This window comes from Hemibagrus wyckioides, linkage group LG27, assembly GCF_019097595.1.
Source record: "Hemibagrus wyckioides isolate EC202008001 linkage group LG27, SWU_Hwy_1.0, whole genome shotgun sequence".
In the NCBI taxonomy this organism is placed as follows: Eukaryota; Metazoa; Chordata; class Actinopteri; order Siluriformes; family Bagridae; genus Hemibagrus; species Hemibagrus wyckioides.
In genome coordinates this window covers 10,454,435-10,479,046 of record NC_080736.1, presented here as the reverse complement: position 1 = coordinate 10,479,046, position 24,612 = coordinate 10,454,435, and the positions used below count along the sequence as shown (strand labels likewise).

The 24,612-nt window shown below is 38.9% G+C and overlaps 1 protein-coding gene across 5 annotated transcripts in view; it reads right to left on the bottom strand.

Moving 5' to 3' along the window:
* Nucleotides 1-764: 764 nt before the first annotated feature.
* Nucleotides 765-24,612, bottom strand: part of lrrc4cb (leucine rich repeat containing 4C, genome duplicate b) — a 37,997-nt gene continuing 14,149 nt past the window's right edge. For 3 of the 5 annotated variants that reach the window (XM_058381305.1, XM_058381302.1, XM_058381301.1), the window contains exon 2: nt 765-5,541. In XM_058381305.1, the coding sequence (XP_058237288.1) occupies nt 3,616-5,496 (1,881 nt within the window). In that variant the 5' untranslated portion in view covers nt 5,497-5,541 and the 3' untranslated portion in view covers nt 765-3,615. Of the gene's footprint in view, nt 5,542-17,120; nt 17,197-23,941; nt 24,561-24,612 lie in introns of those variants that run through there. The other 2 variants (XM_058381303.1, XM_058381304.1) reach the window with 2 other exon arrangements.

Sequence of the window (24,612 nt, the reverse complement as noted above, 5' to 3'; positions counted from 1 at the left end):
GATTATACATCTTGTTTTGGATAAAATATTTATAAAGTTATGCAATAATTTGTGTAGAATGATTTTTTACATAACAGATCAGTTTGTGAGAAGTTTGATTTTATTTAATATAAATCATTTAGTTGCAAGAAAATGTTTGAACATTAACCCCACCCCTAACCCTAATGTTACCCTTTATATCTTTTAATATAATTTAAATTATGCGGATTGTTAAGAATTTGAGAGTGAGAGACCGTGTTATATGTAAAAATATACTGTATGATGCTGCCACCGTCATAAACACGGCTCTCACATACAGTACAGGTAAGATGAGGTCTAACACATGCTTCATCCCAGATGTGAAACCAGTTACCACATCTGTTTAAACCCTGCGCAGGATAACACACTCTGAGGAAAGCCTTCTATCTGCCCTCTTCTGCATATAGTACATGAGCTCACAGATGCCCATGACTGGCTAGTGTTACTGTGACTGACAGGGAAGTGAGAGTATGCTATCCATCCCACCCCGAGATGATAGACTTAATGCTATGAGTGTCTTTCAACTTCAAATCCATTTACAAAACTATCCAGCAATAATAAGCTAAATAATCGAGTATTTGCACTGTTACGGCAATATTATAGAACATTTAATTTAAAAAAAAAAAAAGTTGAGTAAATGCTATGAGGTAGAAAAAATCATACATTAAAAAAAACATGAAAAAGTTCCACTTTGTATCTGAAATAAATGAATGAATTTACATGTAGTGCTCCAGCATGGTTCACCTCTTCAGGATTCCCTGAGAGACTTTATACAAAATATTACTGTGGCTCTGGAGGAGTTTATTACAGGCAGTGTACAGTTCAAGGTGGAGTGAGTTAAGCATCCAAGACCTGCTCAGATGAGCTAATAGGCAAGATTCACAGCATCTGCAGTCTTTTCTTTTTTTAAGCTGAAAGTTCTGAGCAGTTTGTACATATTTATGTCTAACCATGATATGACCCTAAGAGACATTTATCTTAATAAGTACCAAAAAGTCAGACATAGATTAATAAACAAAACAAATACTTTCTCAGGATTAATAATTCCAAGACCCAACACTTAAAAAAACATTTTATTTACATTTACAGCATGTACTGTATGAACTACAATCTCTGGTATTAATAAATGTCTGTTTTCTTTCTTTCTTTCTTTCTTTCTTTCTTTCTTTTTTTTTATATATGGTTAACCCTCAAATAAGCGTATCCCAATAATATCATCGACTGATCCGTACGTGTAATGTTGGATTTAGAGATGTTGCTGTTAATGCTTAAACAGTCCGTATAGAAATCTTCTTCTGGAGAAGCATATATTCTCTCACTCAAAAAGAGATAAAATACCAGGATTCTTCACTTCAATTCATCATAGAAATCTAAAATGAGTTACCAATAACAAACAAATCACAACAAGAAAAACAGAACGAAAAAGAATTCTGCTTAATGCCATAGATACACGGTGAGAGTCACGTATGCCAGGGAGGTTCAGACTCGATAGCTGTAGTAGCTGGTCATGTGAGCAGATTGAGGAAAGTCATTTTTTTGTCACTCAAGCACACACAGTCACTCTTTTTAATGGCCAAAGTGTAGTTCTTTTCTGTACACACTGACTGTAAGTCCTATTCAAGATTATCTGGAAAAAAAAGGTTGGACTGGAAGGTAAGCAATGGGTTCTGTTTTGTTTTCCACATATCAACATATATGAATTCTTATAAGCCCTGCAAAGAATTTAGACTCCAATGGAACTAAGAGTAAAAGCCATGAACAAACAGGTACAGTATATACTGTAAATAAGTATAGGACTCAATATATATAGTACACATGAGAAATTCAGGAAATCTTTAGCTCTTCTCTGAATCTCTGAATCTATATCTCTTTTCTGAAGCGTTTCCGAACACCAGTGGCAGTAAATGGTTTAAAACAAAGGTCAAATATTTCATACAAAACAGTACTAATAAAATAAAATCAGGAATAAAAATCGTATTACCCTCATCTGTTTATGGCCTGCTTAAATGTTTGTTATGGCAAACTCCTGAAGACCTTTAAAAAAAAAAAACTGTTTTATTATTGGATTGATTCCTTTTTTGTTAAATCGTTGATTTAACGTTTAAAAATCCTGAAAAATCCTCAAAAGCTCAAGCTGGCAAACTGAATGCTTTCTTTTTTAATCCCTAAATCAGCATTCTTAGTCACATTTTGAAATGACAATGATAATGAGGTGAATATTTAATTTCACTTCTGCATAATGTTGAGACTAACATCTCATTTTCACAATTATAAAAGATGTAAAATAGTGAAAATAAATTTCGGAACCCATGCGCACGCACACTCACACACACAAACACGCTTATATTATCACTCAGTTCAATCATTCAGGCAAAAGGAAAATGTGATGAGCAGCAGAGCATATACGAATAAGATAGTGCTTGCTAATTGAAAGTGCTGTTAATTAAATGACAATTAATATTTTTAAATGATAGTAATTACATTGCATACACACATACACGAACCACAATAAACTCCTTTCTTAGGCAATGTAACAGCACTGGTAATATAGTGTAAGATCCTTAACCAGCACTGGGCAGTAACCCAATATTCTACCTGCAAGGTAAGGAGTTTCCATAGAATTGGAAATGAGCTACATGCAAGATTAAACAAAGAATTGTGCTTTCTCTTGCAAAGTATGACACTGCTGTTTATCACAGCAGCTAAGCTTTATTCGTGGGTGAGTTTCCATTGTCATGATCTGAGCTTTCACGAGATTTATAACGACTTGACCAAGGACAAATGATGAAAAGCAAGTTTAGGGTGAGATGTAGTGGTTAAAGGCTTCAATCTGATTTCAAAATGGATTTTAAAATTAAAGCCGTACCTGTAACCCATATGAAAGGGCTATATTTAATGCACATAATTACACATCTTTATACCCTTGTCCAATTATTGCACTCGTATGTTGTATGCTCTGGGAATTCAGTAGCTCAGAAATGAACAGAGACCATCATCTGCACCATGTAATCTAGACCATTGTATTGAAGGCTTTTCTTTTCTGCTGCTGCACAATATATGACCATATTGTGGGGAATAGAAACAATTGATTTTCTTCTCTGAATTTTCTGCATCCACCAGATAGGTTTATCACATCTACTTACACTACATTATTTACAGTCTTAAGTCCTTAGTGGCCATCTTTTGCACTCATTTCACTAAAATGTGAAAAGATGAAGTGAAATGCTGCAGCATGCCCACAGATACAACAAATATGTCATTATTATGAATGTAATACCTTGTGGTTTGTTCGCAGGAGGCTGCCAAAAGCATCATTTTACCTTGAATTCGCAAGTGCATTGTTTCTCCGCAGACCATTCATCCATTAAATCCCAAATTCAAACGAAAATTAGGAGGAGGAAAATGATATGAACACTTTTTTTTGATACAGCCACTAGACATATCTTTAAATAAATAATCTTTGCTTGTAAACACATTTGTTGAAATAATACATACATCCTCAGTGACATCCCCATCTTCATCATCAGGACATGTCTGCCACCGAAGCCAATAACATTGTTAGTACAGATCAACTTTTCCTGTTCAAAGCGAGGAAATTCAAATTTGTGTCTCTTGCACATTATCTTTTGAGCTGGCTTGGATTAGTAAAGGTTCATGCACAGAGCTGTGCAGCGAGCCGAGTGTCGAAGCATGGTTGTAAGCTCTCTTGTAGGAGTTGTAGTGGTTGTAGTGCTCATGCTCCAGTGAAGGAAGAGTGAGGTGGCTCTCCATCGCAGGAACCCCATCATCGACACTGATGATCTCGACTGTGCGGGCCGGCCCATTGTGATCTTGCTGGTGGTGCTGCTTTCTCATCTTGTAGAATATGATGAGCATGACGGCAGCCATGAGTGTGATGGCCACGAAGCAGCCGATGATGATCTTGGTGGTCTTCATTACCTCCTCCAAACCATTGAGAGCTCCCTCAATGTCCGTCACAGGGATGGTGTAGGCTTTCTCTGTGGAAATCGGCGTTGCTCTTGTAGTAGATGATGCCACCCAGCCAAAGGAAGGCTGCTCAGGGGTCCTACTCAGCCCATCGATTGGGGACTCGATGGTCTCAACAGTGACTGTGGTGAAGTACGTGAAACCACTGTTGTCTATGGAGGTCACGTTGAGGATTGCAGAAGCTGAAATGTTTCCCAGCATGTTGCTGACCATGCAGGTGTAGTTCCCCGTGTCGTGCAATGTAACACTGGTGAAATTCAGTGTTCCATCATTTTGCACTATGACACGTGCCTGGGATGCCCCATGTGTCATAATGGAGCCATTTGGTGTTAGCCAACTGACTGAGGTCAGAGAATTTGTCCGACATTTAAGCTCCACTGCTATTCCCTCAGTAACATTGAGGTCTGCAGGAGGCTCAACAATGACAGGTGCATAACACTGAAAGTAGCTCTGGTCCAGCTCACCAATGTAGCGCCCCTTGAGGCTTGGAGGAGAGTTACAGCGAGCACAGCAGCTGGTGTTAGTTGGTACGGTTTCCCTTAGCCACCAGCTTAACCACAGGATGTCACAGTTGCAATTCCACGGATTATGGTGTAGGTGAACTCTCTGCAAATGGCGCAAAGGAGTGAAAAGGTCATGGGGCACAAATGTGAGGTTATTATGAGCCAGGTTGAGCTCACTTAATGACTGAAGGTCATCAAAAGAGTTCCTTTCAATTGTTTGGATCTGGGAATGCATCATCCACAGCTTCTGGAGGTGGATAAGACCTTTGAACGAACCAGGCTGGATCACCGTCAGCTGGTTCCCTGACATCTCGAGCTCGTCCAAGCGAACTAAGGGCCTAATGTTGGGGACCTCCTTGAGGTTACACATTCCCATGTTCAGGTAGCGCAAGTTGCTTAAGCCCTCAAATGCTCCATCTGAGATATAGGAGAGACGCTTGAGCTCCCCCAAGTCCAGCCTCCTTAAGGAGGGTAAACGGTTAAAAGCATAGGATGGTATGCTCTCAATTGGGTTATTCCTAAGCCACAGTTCTTTGAGCTTAGAAAGATACTCAAAAGCTCCATTTGGGATGGTTGTGAGGCGATTGTCAAAGAGCTCCAGGGTGTTAAGGCTGGTTAGCCCATTGAAGGCGCCAATCTCAATGTTGCGGATATGATTTTTGCTAAGTTGGAGGATCTCTAAATGGCGTAGATGCTTGAAACTGTCTACTTTGATGACCTGTATAAGATTGTCCTGAAGGTTCAGGTAGCGTGTGTTGGTGGAGATGCCATCAGGGACTTCCCTGAGTCCTCTGCGTGTGCAGATGACCTTGCTAAATTGGTTGCTGCAGGAACACACAGAGGGGCAAGTCTGGGCCCTCACTAATCCTGCCACTGCAAGCAACTGCAGAGCCAAGAGCAGGAGGAATAAAGGGTCGAACCAAGCCCCTTTCCATCTAGGACCTCTCATCATCTGGTGCTGATGGTAAGAGGTCATCTTGTTCAACATTCATAATTTATCGTCTGCTGGTTCCATCTCCCCAAATGAAGCAGCCTGAAAAAGAGAAAAATAATTACTTTGTTAGTGATGTCATGTCTGAGGTTCTGATGATTTGTGATGTTTTGAAACACTATACCACTTCTCGGACACCACCTCTGGGACACTGGGTTTCTCTTGGAATAAAGGGTTCAAAGCACATATTATATATTTATGAACTCTTGACGAATACCTTTTCAAAGAGTGGATCCTATATTATGATTATGAACCTTATGAACCTTATAAATCATAGTCCATGCTTGTAGATGTTAAAGTACTCCTTTAAATATGAGATTTTTCAATCTGGTTTGTGTAATTTCTAGATCTCTGTATGTGAAATATTTAGTACGATGACCACCAAAATTATTACATAAAGGATTATTATTATTTATATATTTTTTTTTTATTATTTTAGCCAATGGAAAAATATTTTAGTACAGTCTTTCAGTCTGCTTGAAATAATAATCAGCATATGGAAATCTTGAAACAACAGACTGCCAGATAAGTAGAGAAAGCATACAGGCCCCTGAGGATTGTGTTCCACTTCTGGGTTTCTCTGCACAGGATAGTACTGGCCTAAAGCATCATTCAAACCTACTAGAAATATGCCAGTAGTGGAGAACAGAAAAATGATTTTCTATGAGTGTTCTCATAAAAAAATCTGATTATTACCTGCCATGTTTATAAGTATGTGCTAACATCACTCAAAATTATATTGATCGGGTGTGTTCGAGTGTGTATATGTGTGAAAACAAGAGACAGAGACAAACGGACTGGAGGAAAATGAGAGCGAGTTGGATGAAAACATTATGAGATCTGGCACACCGGTCACTAACCCAAACTCACTTGGCAGAGTTAAACACAACCTCTGTGTGAGTAGAGTGTGCTCTTAATTACAGGTTTAGATCAAACACCAAAAATGGTGTTATTTGCACCACACGGTGCAATTCACTGAATTTACACCTTTTAAATCGAGTGGGCTTTCTCAATATTGCAACATTTCAACATTTAGATAAACCTGTGACAATGTCTATTACATTCATGTCTGTTTTATTCTAACAAATATTATTATAAATGGGTTTGCTTCACTTAGGTTCGAGACTTCATCATGCTTTCTTCCAGCTGCATTTGAGAAGCATGGCAGTAGTATATATCATTTTCAGGAACTGCAAAAATGCAGAAATGTGATTGAATTAACTGTGTGGAGACGTAGATGATTAATGTCTGCATTCAGCAGCGAGTGTTAGTTAGCAGCAGCGTAATTGACACAGCACTGTGAGATGCTGAGAGGTCTTCCAGGGGACATACTCTTAATGGGATGCACGATGTAATCAGGCCACATCCTAGCAGGCGCTCACGTATTTAAACCAAAAATAACCAATGAACATACGAGAGAACTTAAATGTTCTCAGACTGTCTGCTAAATCAGAGCCAATATCCAAAAACAACAATGATTGTACCCCGGATTCATTGTTTGTATTCGATTCTCACATTTGTTAGATGCTGAAAACAAAACTGGACTAATAGTCCATAAATAGAGATTAAGGCACACTAAGTTCCTGTCTACCCACACAAGCCTAATATAGACTGTGTGAGACATCTCCTGCTGCTCCTACTTATATGTATCTCAAGGAAAGCTAAGAAAATATTGATCTAAGAATCAACACTGCGCTGCTTATGTAACGTAAAGACTAGTATTAAAAAGAACTAGACCACATTTCTACGTGGCATGCCAACACCAGGGCTTTTAACTACACGGTTTGAGTTTACGTGCAATTTAATTCTTCAGTACAATAGAATAATTATTCCTGTAAAATCACAAGCAGTGTTTATTCCAGCTGTCAGCCTTTCTCATTCACTTCACCTCAATGGAACCAGTAGAATCTAAGCACTTAATGAAGCACACTGTTATAACTTAGAACTTTTTTAATATATTTCATGTTCAAGATAAGTTTTTTGTCATTCCTCAGCTGGTTCAAGTTACAGGTGATAAAAACAAAACATCTCCCTACAGCATCATCAGCAAAAAAAAAAAAAAAGTAATTAAAGGAAGAGAGGTGAATGGCAGTTTGAGCTGATAAACTCGGGCCAAGGGGAAAGAAATAAAGCAGAGCCTGGAGTATTTTGAAGCAATAAACTCAACCTTTTAATCAAATGCTTTTGATATAACAAAATCCATTATATATTCATTAAATAATTTCATGTGTAATTTAGTGAAATAAAATTTTGGGAATGGTACGTCAGGATGGTTGCATATGCATAACGTATATATGAATACAAATTATAATATACACTAATAATAATAATAATAATAATAATAATAATAATAACAATAATTACTACTACCATTATTATTATTATTATTATTATTATTATTATTCAGAAATTTTTAACAATTATATGATTTTTCTGTCCATTGAACAAGGCATGCCATGACTCTCCCCACGGACCTGCTGTCTGCTTCTGAAGTCAGACCGGTTCATTCATTCATTCAATTACCCAAGAATGTCTGACAGTAAAAAGCCCTATTGATCTGCAGGAGTGGCTGCAGAGGACAGCATCTCTGATAGAATGGCTATAATGCTATATCAATCATCCACCACATTTTACTTCACAATCGATGCCTGACATGGTCTTTACAATGCACTCTTGGACGTTAGAAAAAGTGTCATTTTGATCGGGAGGCAAAAAGTCCACAAGAAGACGCTGGCAGGAACCTTTACCTTACGGCCCTTTAGATTGCTATTCAATATCCGTTGTCTTATCAGGTGTTATACGGTTAACTTATAGGACTATTAATCCCTTCACAAATTTTTCTTATGGTTAAGTTGTGACCACCTGGATTGTAAAAATATATCCATCAATGGTATGTTGCATTTTTAATGGTATCCTTTCTGTCGTGGTTTATTTTCTTGTAATTTGATGCTCTATTCTTGAGCAATTTGTAATTAAACAGGTGATTTTCTTTTTCACTGGTTTCTGTAGAGGACAAAAAGACCAATTTGCAACCACTACATGCGATATAATTACAACGTGATAAGTCACAGAATTCAAGGTCATAACTAATGTCACAACGTGTGACTATATTACTCACAATTTCGAGGATAATTAGCCTTCAACAACAATCTTGTATCTAATTGAAGCTTTATTTATTTATTTATTTATTTATTTATTTATTTATTTATTACTCAAGTCAACGTTAAACAATCTACTTCTCACAATAATGTATTATTTCATGGTCAGTTATTTATCCTCCTTTCATGCAAGCTCTTCAAAATTTAATTGCTGTTCAGATGCACAGCACAAAATCTCATAAGCTGATATTACCTCAAGTTAATCACTCAGTTGCAATTTTGGAAGGCACTCAGCTTTGTTTGCCCTACAACTATAAAAGGACAAACACCACACAAAAGGAAAGTTCTCAGGAGACGCTGTGTTCGGGGGGAACCGATACACGCTTACACAGAGGTTTGGCTGACAGGCTGCATGCCAAGGTCTTTATTGAAATTGGGAGAGTGTGCAGCAGTCAAAGGAGAGGCTTTACCCAAAAGCAAGTTCTCAGTAGAATTTACAAAGACTGAACTGTAAGTGTAAGTGCATTCTGTTTGCTTTGAGTAGACGATGATGTTAATAACCGTAAAAGACGGATTTGGGCAGAAACATATACCTACGTACACATGATAGTCACTATTTCAAGTGCTTAGCCTGATTTCTTTTCCTAAAGCGTCATTATCCATAGGGAGCTTTTATTCCAATGTAAAAAAAAAAAAAAAAATGTGAATGGTGTTTAATTACAATTCGTTTCGAATCTAGTTTGATGGTCAGGTCATTCCATTCTATCCGATTGAATTTAAATAGAGAATTATGCACCAAATACATGGATGAACATTACATAACCCTGCCACTCAGCGCTGAGGACTGAGTACCTCTTTTGCTGTTGTGCTGAAACATGTAAAAATCAATACTTTACTTGCCTTTTAGAAGTGCTCTTCAAGCTGTTTATTTAGAGAAAATTGGTACAAGTCGTAGAAGTAATGCACAGTCCCAATCCTCTGGAGCCATGATCGTGCACGTCCAGTAGGACTACAGTTCTGCAGACTAGTTCAGTGTGAAGCCCAATCCCTCTGAGCCCGGAGCCAGGAATAATCCGTATAATCATCAGATTGTGCTAAACTAACTTGTGCTACCTCCATTATCATAATGACACATGAATAATCAGACAAAATGGCCACAATCAGGCTTTTTTCCCCTTCCAGGCTGTGGTCGTGTCAGGTGGCGTGGGTGGATTAGTCTGCAGGGAACGCCCGTCTCACGCTCCTAATGTTCCTACTGATTACCTCCTATTGCCTGGCCTTCTCTACATGCTGGAACCGTACAGAGTTCTGCAGAGCCTCAGGTGAGCGTGTAACCCAAACGCAGAATACAGTCATTATGCTAGGTGTCAACACAAATGGGAGACAGTCCCAGACCATGGGCTCACAGGAATCTGGCTAGGATTTGATAGCAGCAGGAACTGAAGTTGAATGTGAAGCACAAATAGATCATTTTAATATGTTGTGGTTTTTGTTCATAGATTTTGTTCACAGAGGCTTGTGAGTGTGATACAGTTCAACGCTACAGGAAATTCAGAAACACAAACGAAATTTCCTTATTGAACATCACGTGTTCGTTTCTGATAGGTAATAGTATGCATCAGTATGAAAGGGCATACATATGGTGTAGACTCAGATATGCTGTTAACGACATTAAAATAAGCCTGCGTGTGTCGAAAACTTGCCTAAAGCCTTTTCATTCAGTAGAAAGAATTACTCCTAACAACATAAGTTACTCTACATTAAACTGTTTTTACTAGACTAATGAGTGAAAACCTTGCTTGTAATATATTTATCCCGTGTCCAATCAGCAACTAACATATGAGGCTTGATAACTCTTTTTTCCAGAGGCTAAAATATGGAATTTGCACCTGTTTTGTTGTGTCCAGGTTCCGCATCGAATTTGTCAATCGCCACAATGGAGAGTAATGGCTCATATGAAAATAGACAGTTAGATCTTTAAGACCAGCGGCATGGTGGCTTAGTGGTTAGCATGTTTGCTTCACACCTCCAGCTTCCTGGGTTTGAGTCTTGCTCCTGCTCACTGTGTGTGTGTGGAGTTTGCATGTGCTCCCCGTGCTTGGTGGGTTTCCTCCCACAGTCCAAAGACATACTTCTAGGCTGATTGGAGTCTCTAAATTGCCTGTAGTGAAAGAGTGTATGGGTTGGCACTCTGTCCAGGGTGTATCCTGCCTTGATGCCCAATGATGCAAAGGCTACCCGTAACCCGAGTATAGATTGGATAAGTGGTACAGACAATGAAATGAAATCTTTAAGAATCTGTAGTTTGCCATACTAGAGACAATATATTCATAGACAAGTTCCAAAAAAAATCAACAACCCTAAAACTGATTTTTCTCTCACAAATGTTCCTTCAAAGTAAATGGTGATATCGAACCCATTTCTGCTCTCTGAGATCCCCCGAGTGCTTGTTCATAAGCGTTTCAAATTTGAAGGTGTTATCTTCAACTACTAAAATTCCGTGTAAGGTTATCCTGACAGAGGGAAAAACAAACATCTCACACTGAAAGCCATCTCCATTCACTAAATTTCACTTCTTTTTAATAACTGAAAAAGTCGATTTCACCAGTGTACCGGTTAAAAGGGTTTTTTTGCATTACTGTAATCTTGACATTTTCCTGAATTTGTTTTTTTTTTTTCTGATGTTGTTGTTGAAATTTTGTACAAATTCCACACTTTCTTTCTCTGGTTCTTGACCCATTCAAAAAACTAAATGCATCATTTTAAATTTGACATCTTAAAAACATGCCTTCATGGACATTGTCACAAAGCAGCTTTATAGAAATATATCAATTCAGGATATATATTATACATGTAAATGTATCCCTAAGGAGCATGTCAGAGGCGATGGTGAAGAGGGAAATACTTCCTGAGATGACATGAGGAAGAAATCTTGAGAGGAGCCAAACTCAAAGGGGACCTTCATCTGGGTGACACCGGGGAGTGAGATTATAAATCATATCCCTTCTATAACTGTGTGCCGTATGATCAAAAAGTACAATTCTGTAACCAGGACATTCATTGTAGCTTTAACAAGAAATCTGTTTCGTTGAAGTTGACGGATTCTTGAGTGCACCATGATAGACACCATTAGGTAAAAAAGGTGTTTTAGAAATTCTCCATTTCATGCTCATCATGTTATACCTGATCTAGTGTTTATTATTTACTGTTAGCTACCAAGACAATAATGTTTAATATTTATGTGTGCTACTGTAGTATCCACTGTAATTTAGCTCTTAATTATATTCTGACTGCATGTTTATTGAATCTCTATCTCATCTTCATTAGCTCAGCTTCTCTGCTTATTTCATCACAGAGTGGCTTTCGGGCTCGGAAATAAAACACAAAGCTTGTATATCTTTATAATGAATTGATCATTTAGTTTATTAAATTAAGCATATAAAGTTAGTAGCACTCACAGAACCTACGGCTAATGAATGAAGTCCTTTAATAATCAGGACAGAGAAGAAGCCATGGCTTCAGAACGCAATTACATTATATACATGTATTTTATGACACCACAAAATACATAAAATCGCAGCAGTGATTGACTATTTAGCTGGAGCAGTCTAGATCAACCAGAACAAATCGTCTTTGATGAAATCTTTCATGCAGATTGTGGCGGGTTTACAGACTGAGAATGGCTTTAGATATAGACATCAGTCACTGAGTCCTGACACTGTGCAACATGCAGAGATCTTCTGCAGGAGCTGCTCAGTCAAGCGCAAGTGTAGGATGTGGAGCAGGCAGCTGTGCCACTGCATTCACCATGTGCTCGTCTCAGACTCACACCGCTCACACCGCTGGGAAAAAAAACAGGAGCTATGCATGAGGATAATTTATTGCCCATGGGTTGGTGTGCCCTCATGTTTCGGAACTGTGTGAAACCCTTGTTAGTGAAAATACTGGTTCACTTTTAAACTGTCAGGATCAGTGCCAAAACTGCAGCCCACAGCACTGCAGGTGAGGATAAAAAGTGGATTAGTGAGCAATCAATCACGGGCTCGCCGCTCTGTCCTGTACATCCCGAGCTGCAGCTGTAATGCCGTTGGGAGCAAAATTAAAACGTGCGCACGTATAGCAATATGAAGCTGGTAAACACAGCCGCCGAAAGCCTCGCTCCTACAAATTAATGTCGGCCCTCTAGACGTGCATTGGAATTTCCGTCAGGTTATTCTGAGCACAGAGTTGAGCACAAGACCCCATCAGATTTGCAGCTTGTGTAATGCTATTAGTCATCTTCGCAACAATGGACCTTAACACCATTGTAGCAGATAATCTGTCCATGGGGAAGTGTTCGTGTGCTGCTCTTCTACCACATCCCACAGAGAAAATCTATAACATAATGGGGAAAGAGCTTGAGGAGGAATACAATTACTAGACAAAAGCTCTTCAGTCGCTGCTTTGGCAGCCGCTCTTCCTGCTGGAAATACACAGCTCGCAAGAAGGCAATCTTGCATGTTCTTATTGTTGACTGACGGAATTTTTAGCAAGGCATTCTCACCCTCTGTTATTTCGCTGTGCGAGCTGACACAAAAGAGCCGAAAAACATTATTCCGCACCACAACAAATCACTTCAGCCGAGCAAAGTGGCAACAACCAGGCACATATTGTAAAAACACTTTCTCTTCTTTTTCTCTGCCTTCCGGAAACAGTCACAAAGCCGAGACGCATCTAATCTATGGGAGCACCCAGGCGAGATAGGCTCTTCATCAAGATGATCTGAGTAAAGAGTGATCACGCTGGTCTAGACCCTTCAGTTCATTCCTCTATTCGGATGGAGAAGGACAGCAGCAGAATGCTGACTGGACGAAAGCACGACAGATCGACGCGGTCATCCTAAAACTCGCCACTGATCCAGACAGTGTCATATACAACTAACCTGACATCAAAGGATTAAAATGTAGAACATTTTATATTTGAAATTAAATGATATTTCGAAAAATCTGAAGGCTACATAATCCTGTAGCAAAAGCGTGACGATTCTCTGCATGCTTCAAACGGCATACAGGGAATCCTTACAGTTTATGAATGCTTTATCTCTGCAGGTTTCCTACAGCATGCAGAGACACACCACTGAGAAATGTTTATTAAGTCTGAACCGAGGGCATTTATATTCTAAAGCTGATGTCTGAGTTCGAAACTATACCTGGATCATTGATCAGCAGGTTCATAACGTCCATTTTATTCTCAATCCTTAGAGAACTACAGCGAGGGGGCAAAAACCTTTTCTTAATGACAGAGCAGCACATATGTTTTTAGCGGTTTTTAAACCCAACACCTGCTCGGTACCCTCTGGATAAGACGGTGAGGGATGCCTCAGTGTAAGTCCAGCCTAAATATTATGGTCCTCTTAAAAACTGTGCTGTGAGATGCTGCTGGGAGGCCTTTGCCTTTCAGGTTGCTGTGTTTCTAATTCAGAGAACGGACCTCACATTGTGTCCAGACTGTTGCACAGCGGTGGTGACTCAGTGCTCTATATACATGTGTTACACCCCTACCATTTCTCTCTCTCTCTTTCTGTCTCTCTCTCTCTCTCTCACACACACACACACACACACTGTCTGCTTAGGAATAATTCATGCTTTTGCATTAGAGTCACTTTTAAACACTTGCAGTAGCAAATGGATACAGCATTTATAGTGTCAGTATCTGTTTTAGAATAGCAACAAACCACAGAGTCTAATTCCTCTTTAATTTACAAGACGGTGCCTCTTTTAGAAACTCCACAGACAGCCAATCATAGGTTGCTCTAGCAACTGCACGATAGCATTATAGTGCACATGGAACAAGAACCCTTTCTCTGTACATTGAGAAAGAAGAGAGCGTTTCATTGTGCAAAGCTCACAAAGCTGCATTCTTTAATATCCACACTCTCTGAGCTGCTTGTGTCCATGTGACAGCTTTCTCCCCTCACACACTCACACACACACACTACAGATATAACCCATTTGGCCATCTGACCTCCTATCGCTTGGCAATTGCTTCTCGAGGTCAAACTCGGCTGAGCTCTTGTTCCCGAGCTTCTCTTCGCACTCCGTCTAACATTTTAAACCATTATTTCCTTGTGATAATATGAAAACATTGACTCGGTTATACCTAGGAGGTATATTTAACTCAGGATGCCATGGAAAGTGCACGGTGTAGAGATGAAACGAAGAGTCTGAGCACTGCATTAAAAGTCTGAGCACATCGAGCATGGAGTCACATTCATTATTCATTAACTAAGTCACCGTGCATTGTAATTAAACACAAAATCTAAAACAGAGATTGCTTTTGTCGACAATTCCTCGTAGAACTTCAGACAGAGATAGGCTCCCTCATTATTCTCAAACAAGATAGAACATTTTTGCACAGGCTGTTGACTTTCACAATGTCTGCACTGGGAGACAAAAATACCTACAATAAAAAAAAAGAATTCTAAAAAAATCTGTCCATAAGCAGCTCAGGGCAAGTTAAGGGTTGCTATGAAAACTTCGTGTTGTGACATGCGGTTTTGTCTGAGATAATGAAGAGCGCACTGCTAGCAGGCAGGAGGAGAATAGGGAGGAAAAGCGGGGAAGAGAGGGATGGAGTGACCCTCCTGCATTGGGCACAAATGAGGGAGCCACAGCTTGCACGGCACTCATCCCCTGCATACAGATTGCATTACACAGCCAATCCTCTGAAAGAGCCTTTGCTGCTCAAACGCACTGACATGCTTCACTGTGTGCAGGTAGCCTGCCTCATATTCAGCCAAGTAACCTCTTAAGGGCAATTAATACAAGGGACATTACTTTATTCATCAGCCACCATGCTCGATATAATACACAACATGTTAGCAAGACTATTCGCTGTCATTATCGCACTTACTAATAGCTGGTGTTTTCACTGGTGGTGTTGTCCTGTGGAGAGGACGATACCGGATCTGACGCTCTGCATACTGACTCTCCGTTCATGATTTTAAACCAGAAGGCTCCCTGGTGATGCCAATCTATCTGATTGAGTGATGCACCCAATGGAGCGACGTATTGTATAAAATGCCCTCCTGTTGGCCCGTGGATTATCTGCCTGGACATTTCTTGACTTTCACATTATACAGTTCTTTCTTGAGATATCAGGCATCAAGTTTTGACATAGCAGCTGGACGTGTAATAGGTTTGTAATATGGTAGTACACCTCAATTGTGCCTTAAAATGCTGAGACATTTAGAAAGTCAATTTATGGCCAGGTGTCATATAAGACTTTATCATTCCGTAGGGCTGAATAGTGGCTGGTTTTATAAGGTTCTGTCTGCGTATTTTTGATTAAAGGTCCCTCAGGGTCAATAGGTAGATTTAAAACTTTGCAGTCCCTACATATCTACAACACTACATATCATTTTACTTTGTAGATGAAACATTACTCCTTCACCATCATAAATTAGCAAGACAGTTAGTCCTTACTTTGGCATTTTGGGTAAAAATAAACATGTAATGAAGGCTGTTTTTTTAGCTCTTTGGTTGGCGAATCTCTGAACAGTTTTTTTTAAAAATATTTTTAAAACACTTTTTAAGTGCAGTGATTGCTTTTTGTTTTGTCTTACACATCTTGTAAATTTAGCAATTATAAATAATAATTTTTTTTTTCTCCATCTGTGTTCCACAACCAAAACATACAGTAGGTTTTAAATCTCATCTACCAGATAATTTAGTGCCTGAATTTAGTTTAAGATTGGTTTCAGTCTAAATAATTAATGACTTTTTATTACTTGTAAATATAGGCAAGGCACTTCAAAATGAATGATGGTGATGAGTCATTATTCAATAGAAACGAAGATAATCAATGATTGGGTATAGGGAAACGGTAGTATTCACTGACTGGCCATTAGAAACAAGAGTGATCAGTCATTGGTCACTGGGAAGCAGCAGTAATCATTGATTTGATAGGCTTACACAAACAGAATGCAGTTAAGCTTTACACTCAGGTGGCGAATCAACCAAACCTGTGATCTCAGCTCTCAGATTACCAGCAGCTGTGTGAATTGGAGCATCGTACCAAGTGTAAGACAGTTGCTAATTCTACCTCAAAAAGTCACTTGATCTAAACTAAGGTTCCTAAACGGGGTCTAAAAAAATCTAAAGTGACAAAGTATAAATTGATCTGTGTGTAGAATTGCTATAACTTGGTTTGATCAGTTAGCTCCTCCCCTTCTGCCATGTTTTCAGGAATTATGATAGCATTTTGATCTTGATACTAAACTACATCAGGTTTTCTCGCTGATCTCTATAATTTCCCTAAAATTAGCTGGTATATTATGGAAATTCAAGAAGGAACAAATTTACTGCTCCTCTGTTACAGGGTGGATTTTGAGTATCCCTCTTCATCCATCACCTAGCCATACTGGACCCTGATTGCTCAACTGTGAATCTTAACCCAAACAAGCGTATCACTAAACCAGAATGAAATATGTTCTAATGAAGTTAACATGCTGACTATATTTTCCAGCAAAATGCCATACAGAACCTCATAACACTAAGATTACGATGCGTGGAGAAGAGATGCTGCTGAAGTGCTGTCTCAGCTGGTCTATCCATCACGCCTGGTGTTCAACATGCAAAAAAAAAAAAGAAGCATGAATTATAACACAAGCCACACCAGGGCGTTCTACTAAGCACGGAGCATTTACATTCATGCACAAGTGATGCACTAAAGGAGCCTGATATCATCTTGCTTCACTGGTCTGGTGAACAAAACAGCGTAAATGCATTCTGCTCGGTTTCCCTTGTCACCACCGCGCTGCATCTATTCATCCCGAAGCCGATATTTTCCACACCTACATGTTGCTACAGGCTGCCTGTATTTTCCACAATTCAAAACAAATACATCTGAGTAGTCATTAGCCTTAATGACTGTATAATACAGACAATGCAGCAAGGAGATGAAAAGGGGCAGACCATGGTAACCATTACTTTCCTTGCCTGAGATGACAATAGAAGGGGTTGGGGCCTCAAAGCTATAATCTTACTGTGGCCATATAGTCTCCTCAGTCATTAGTATTGACTCGGTATGAAGCCAGGCCAATTGAAACACTCAGCGGCTTGCACGCTGCACATATAAATTTTGTGTGTTCTAGGCCTCAACGGGGTTTTCTGTGCATCATATCTATTCATCCTGCTCACTTACACTCTGTATGTGCTACAATACTGGATTTTTTTTTATACTCTGCCCGCAGCTTTCAAGACTAAGTGGTGCAGAAATAGTTATTCTAATTGCAGAGCAAAAGACACAACAACAAGTCAATAACAATTTCAGTGAATAAACACAAACATATAAGACAGTAACTGCTTAAAACACTTGCCATATTAGCCAAAGCTTGGTCAGGCTTACGACTGATTTTAGACCTTACGATTTCAGCAGCCTTTTAAAATTACAGCCCGTGACACTAGATGCTCTGGATAAAAGTCTTGACTCAATTCTATTACAGACTGTGCAATAATGTTAGATATGATGAAGATACTCTAACGCTAGACTTGTGACTAAAGGAAATGTTCTGCTAAAGTCATCAATCGTTGCAGAAAATTGTGCTGCATAAATAGAGTAATAGGAATATATTTTCCTGTCCATTTGCATATTTTATTTTAGATTATTTATCATTTGCATATGTTTTGTCGTTGACACTACTTGTAGCTGTCCTGTGAGTTTTGCCTCATCCTATGCTCTCGTGCAATTGATGGCTTTTAGGTGAGCAATGTAGCAGAGCTCACACTGATATTTTATTCACAAACTCTCTTGGATTGTACGTGAACATTTTTCATTCTAAGACCTGTTGTTTTTTTTCAATACTATGCACTGAATTTGACTGTGATGGCCAAATCGGGCCAAAAAAATGTACAAACACTGCTTTCGTCTATCACATGAGAAAAGACATGTTTCACATATTTGCTCGCATTTCTCAGACGCTGAATGCCGCATATCAGCCACCATCCTTTGTTGTGGAACAAATTCAACTCTGATTGTCTACAACAGCATGGACTCCATGCACCCTGTGGTACATGGGCCTCTAAAACACGGTTCCCTTTGACACCCTTCTGTTTCAGAATCCATGCCAACTGACCTGAGATGCTTGAAAAAGCCACCTGCCCTCCGGTTTCTCTCCAATCTCAGAAATGTGCTGAGGGAGAAGGAAAGGACGTCCATGGGGGAAGATGTGAGAGAGGTGTTTCCAAAATAATGAACAACCCAGATTTGTCAGGGAATCACTATGCTTACAAAAATACACATGCACACATGGCAAAACGATAGTCCACAAGCAGCTCCTGGTCTGCTTTCGAAATCTAATCTTTGTGATTATAACAATTTACCCAGTTGGAGCATTAATGGGATATAAGTGTTTATTGAAGTTTCCTATATTAACATTCAACATCCAGCCTGTCATTTCACTCACTGGATAATATCGACTGGAGCTCTGATTAAATTGCAAAGGCAGTGTTTCCAAAAAACCACCAATATATTTATTACAGTCGGCATGGCTAGAGGCAGCAAAGCATCCAATGTCCATTTATTGTTTAAATGAGTCATTTGCTTAATAAGCTTCTCTCAGGGTGTGCGTCTAAATTCAGAAGCCTTTTAAACAGATGAACTTTAACCTCTGTGTGCCTGTACGTCTGTGTGTCTGCAGAATGCTCTGGACTTCCTCCTGAGTGCCATATGCCCCTCAGACAGGGTTTTCCAAAGCATCCACGCATGGAATCTGACATCTGCTCTGGGATTTAAACTTCTGTGGCCTGTTCAGCCTTTCACTCATCTGCTATAGTTTTGGTGGCATCTGATTACTCCAAAGTCACTGTTTGATTTGTGTAGGTCACTGTTCGGTTAATATACTGTACATGAGGTCAAATGACACCCAAATCTGGAGCTTTGTTTTATTAATCATTAATACTGTTACTTCAAATAATCCAGGAAGATGTTTAGTGAAGCACCAGCCAATAATGTAGGGCTGATTTCCTGATTAAGGTGTCATCTATTTGTAGTAACTCGACATTTAAACTTTTATTCATCATGTTTTAGCAGTGAGTCTAAGAAAACATGCTTTGAACCATTTCATAACCGTCTCAGGCAACAATATCTGATTTTACAAGATTTATTTGCTGAAAAAGGCTGCATTTTGCTTTTGAGTAACGGGGTCGGGCTTTTGTACACAAAGTACGGTTTACTAGCATCCGTGCTAATAGTTTAATGATATCCTGATGATCTACCTGCTTTTTTATACCAATAATTTACTTTAATTCTATATTTTATGTGACAGGTCATCCGTCAAAAATCATTAATAACATGATGAGAGATGTGTACAGATATGTTTATTTCTTCTTCCCATGACCTCCTGTTGAACATGTGACTCGGAATATTTCGAATATTTCATAGGAGTGAATGTGTACAGGTAAGAGTGTTCAGCGAATGAGTGAAGTCATGCAAATGGAAGTTTCAGACATGGAATGTTAAATGTACAGACATTCATGCATAAAATGAAAAAAAAAAAAATTGAATAATTTTAATGCTAATATTTGGATGTAACTTTGCTTGACAGGTATACTAGGCAGAATCAGGCAAAAATGCTTTATTTCTCTGTGCTGTACACATTTTATTAACGGTTTAAGCACTTTATCTGAAACATATTAAGAAAGACAATTTATGTTTACAATTTAAAATGAATTTTCTTCTCAAATTTTGAATCATCCTTAGGGCATATACACACACAAATTGATATATATCTACTATCTACTCAGTACATAAGCTAGACCCAAACATTATCAGTGTTAAATAGTGTTCAGATTAAAAGCATGGATTTGTTACACTGACCCGTGACAGAAAAAGGTAAATACAGTCATTGTGGTCACCAAACTACTACCATTTAGACAATTGAACACCAACCAAACCTTCCATATAATGCTTTATTATATGTGAGAGTGACATGCAAAGCACTGTGAGCCATTTATACTGTAGAAGGGCAGGTGGTTTGGTGATTGGTTCATTGCTTCTTCCTGGGCTGCTGGTCAGAGTTAAAGATGACTGAGCTTCACACACACGCCAAAATCAGCAAGTCGTATCCTGCTGAGTTTCTTCAGTAAAGAATCCTGGCAAATATCAGCTATTAGAGTGACACATTTGGCTGAGCGGCTCTTTTAATGTGTACAGGGTTATTTTATATTTAGCCTGATGCTTCCTGAGGCTTTTGTACTCAATGCTTTTTTATTAAAGATGACTACAGTAACAACAAATTCTAAATTAGTGTTTCTTTTTCATTCATAATCTGTGTAACAGTAATAGCTGTCGTATTAGTAGTATTAGTTATAATATTAGTAACTACTACTAATTGGCATAAGTAGAGTATAGATTTTTCAAAATTGTTATTAACAGCCAGAAATATAATAGTGCAGTAAAGCAAAATGGGAGAACGTCAAACGGATCAATAGGCACAACAGAACAGAATAAAAAAAAAAGAAAAAAAAGAAGCCATTTACACTTCACAAAGGCTGCCATAACCATGTCAGCATCCAAGAAGGTTTTGAGCCTACACTCCATATAAAGCAAACATTTTCACCTAGAGACGAACACAGTTGCTTTCGATTCAATTCAGTTGAATTTTATTTGCATAGAGCTTTTAACAATTTGAGATTGTGGCAAAGAGGTGTTACAGAATGCTGGATGATGATTTCACTGCAAGCAAAGAGGCAACAGTGGCAAGAAACCTTGAGATGAATCAGATTTATAAAACAACACCAGCACTATGACAACACCCGTTCTCATCTGGGTGACATTTGGATTCTAAATGATTACATTTCCCACACATCGAGGGTGAACAGTGCAAAGTGTGATGAAAGAATGTGTAGTATTATGATTAGAGTCTTCATGATTTCAGCAGCAGCTGTTAAATTCTACAGTATACAGATAAGATTATTCAGCGAAGAAAGGTTAGGGATCTTTAGGGTATTCGTGTGGGACCAGCCACAACAGCACATGGAAGTACATCTCAATCGTGCTAATTAAAATTCCACTGGCGTGCTGTTGTTGTTTTATATTCTGGGGGGACAGATGAATATGGAAACTAACTACATGATTAATAAAAGACCACAAGTTTTTTTAATGACTAGAACAGAGAGCACAGCTGGGTGACTGGCAGGGCCTTGTCTCTATTACCTTCGCTACAGTTTAGGATTCAGCTGAATGTGAGAAATGTTTAGCCTTGAATGGATCTGCACCAGTGCATCATTTTGAAAGGAAACTGCCTTTAATGAATTGTTCACTATTCCTCTGACCTCTCTTTGCATTTTAAAAGAAGTCATTGCACGCAATCACTGCTAGGTCTCGTTATTTAACTTTTTTAAATGTCTTTTCATGGTATGAGTTGAACTACCTACCTGACCCCACAATAGACAGGGCTTTATTTTTTTTTTGCCATAGAAACAAAGAGTGTCACTGTTTCAGTTTCATTTAAATGGCATGGATTATCAAAAAAAACCTTTCCATACATGTTCTTATTTCAAGACGTTGCTATGGATGGAAGCAACTGGTATTTGGCCTTGTTTTCGCCTTAGCTGACACATTCAACACATTAACACTCATCCTTGCTGTGGACTTTCAGTCCCAGGACTGCACACTAAACCTTGTTTCTCTGAGCCGCCTGTGAGGATACACCATCAATCAAAGCTGCACTTTAGGGCTTTGTAATGTGCAGCCCGTGAGTCAGGGCTAAATTCAGGTCATCACCCTGAGAAAAAAAGAGCAGTGATCTCTGTCTCTACCTTGTGTAAATTAACCAAATCTCAATAACATTTATTGTGAAATGTTAACAGCAATTTGGCATCTATCTCGTATGTTAAGCCTGCAGAATTGAGTGGTATTGAATAATGATTTTGTTTTATTTTATCCACGTCTTGGATCTAAGTATGATGGCTATATATTGATTGGAGATGTCACCATTAAACCATGACTTACACAGATTTCGGGAATTCATTTCAGAAATCGTTTATGAAAGACCATAGCATATACATATGTATTACCAAATTTGAAGATATGAAATGACCAAGGCTGACAGGTTATTTTATTTCATGCATAGCTTTATGCACAAAGCACAACTAGCACAGGCCTCATCATACAGCACAACAAACATGACTCTCAGGAAAATTTGTACAGCACAACAAACATGGCTCTAAGGAAAATACCAAGCTGAAAATGAACACCCACACCTCAATCTGTTCCATAGCATTTTATACTAGAGTGTAATTTAAATCATTGAAGCCCATGGCAAAGTGGCAAGCACCAAACTGATCTGAGTCAGTAACATTATCATCTAAATGTGATTATGCTTTTAATTTTTAGCAGATTGATTTGGTCTCATCTGCGTTGGGATTTTGCTCCATTTATTTAAGCTGGATAAGATGATTATGGAGCAGAATGCACTGAACTAAATAGAGCAGCTGTCAAGCATGTTCTATGAAAGCCATTATGATGTTTTTTTGCAGCATTTGCAGTTGAAAATGGATAATAACCAACAATTATTTTTTGCAATCTTGATAATTAAAAATGTTTAGACTGCAAAGTATTTCTGCACATGCAGACATAAATCACATATCAGATATCACATATCCACTGTTTGTAATGTAGATACCCAACATTTGCTGTCCTACTTGGTCTTGAGATTCATGAGAGCAAATCAAAAGTTCTATCTTAAAGATAAACATGGGCCCTTTTCATATTTTCAAGCAGTGACTAAAGCATTCTGTGTTTAATTCATCAAAGGCGTGCCACTTGAAATTTACTGCAGACAGTTTTATCAACTTCTTTTAAGTGTACATGAACTGCACTGTAGCTTCCAGATCATGAAAGAACAGATCTTACTGGCAGACTGTGGGAGATGACATTTATAATTAGTGCATCATTTCAGGAGCTGAAATAGATAGAGCAGTGCCAGTTAAAAGCAATTATCTCAGATGACTGCTTTTGCTTGATGTCCTTACAAGCAGGCACTGAAACAATGCGCCGTAGCTGCGTCTTCCTAAATCCAGAAGGTACAAGTGGAACGAATCAGTCTGCTACTTTAGGATATTTACCTACACAAATGTCTTATCCAGCATCTGAAAATAAAATGCAGAAGCATCCATGCTTTCCAGCATTTTTTTATTATTATTATCACCAGGGAAGACGGAAGCTCCTGTCAAACATTTCATGCGCAAAAAAAAAAGTATCAGGGAAGCAACAACCCACGGCCATGAATCATACACAGAAAATACGCAATCTTCCGGTACAACCCAGAATCTCACCCAGCATGTCAGGAACATAATGCCTACCTTCAACCGGCTGTGGTCTAACCAAGAGGGTTAATTGTTGAAGAACCACGGTACAGCCCTGTGTGTGAGCTGCCACCCTCGTCTCTGCTTTTCAGAATTACCATCCAAATAAAGAAAAAAAAAAAAACTGTAGGAGACGGCATAACGCATCCTAGGATGTGACCCAGCATGCAGTTAGATAAGTAACAAGCTGAACACAGGAGGTACTCAGGATGCCTTTCACCTCATTTACTTATCAAATGCAGCAAAGTGAAGATGGGAACAATCAGACACACGGCGTCTCTTTTCCTCCTGCGTCTTTGCAAAAGCCTGCACATGTGAACGGAATATGAATGACCCAACGCCATATTCTAGCAAAAGTAACGCTAAGTGGAGCAACAGAAGGGGGGATGGTGGGGGAGGGAGGTGGTGGGATCCAAATTCTACCAGCTTATTCTGGCACCAGCCTTCAATCATGTAGCCAATGACAAGATAGAGAGATTTAGAGATGGGAAGACAGACAGACTGTCTATCCATCTGTCTATCCATCTGAATACATAGATAGATAGATAGATAGATAGATAGATAGATAGATAGATAGATAGATAGATAGATAACATAAGATGTAATACGTAGATGGATCACATTTAGTATGCAAATGTATAAAATGCATGCACTGGCATGGAACTTCG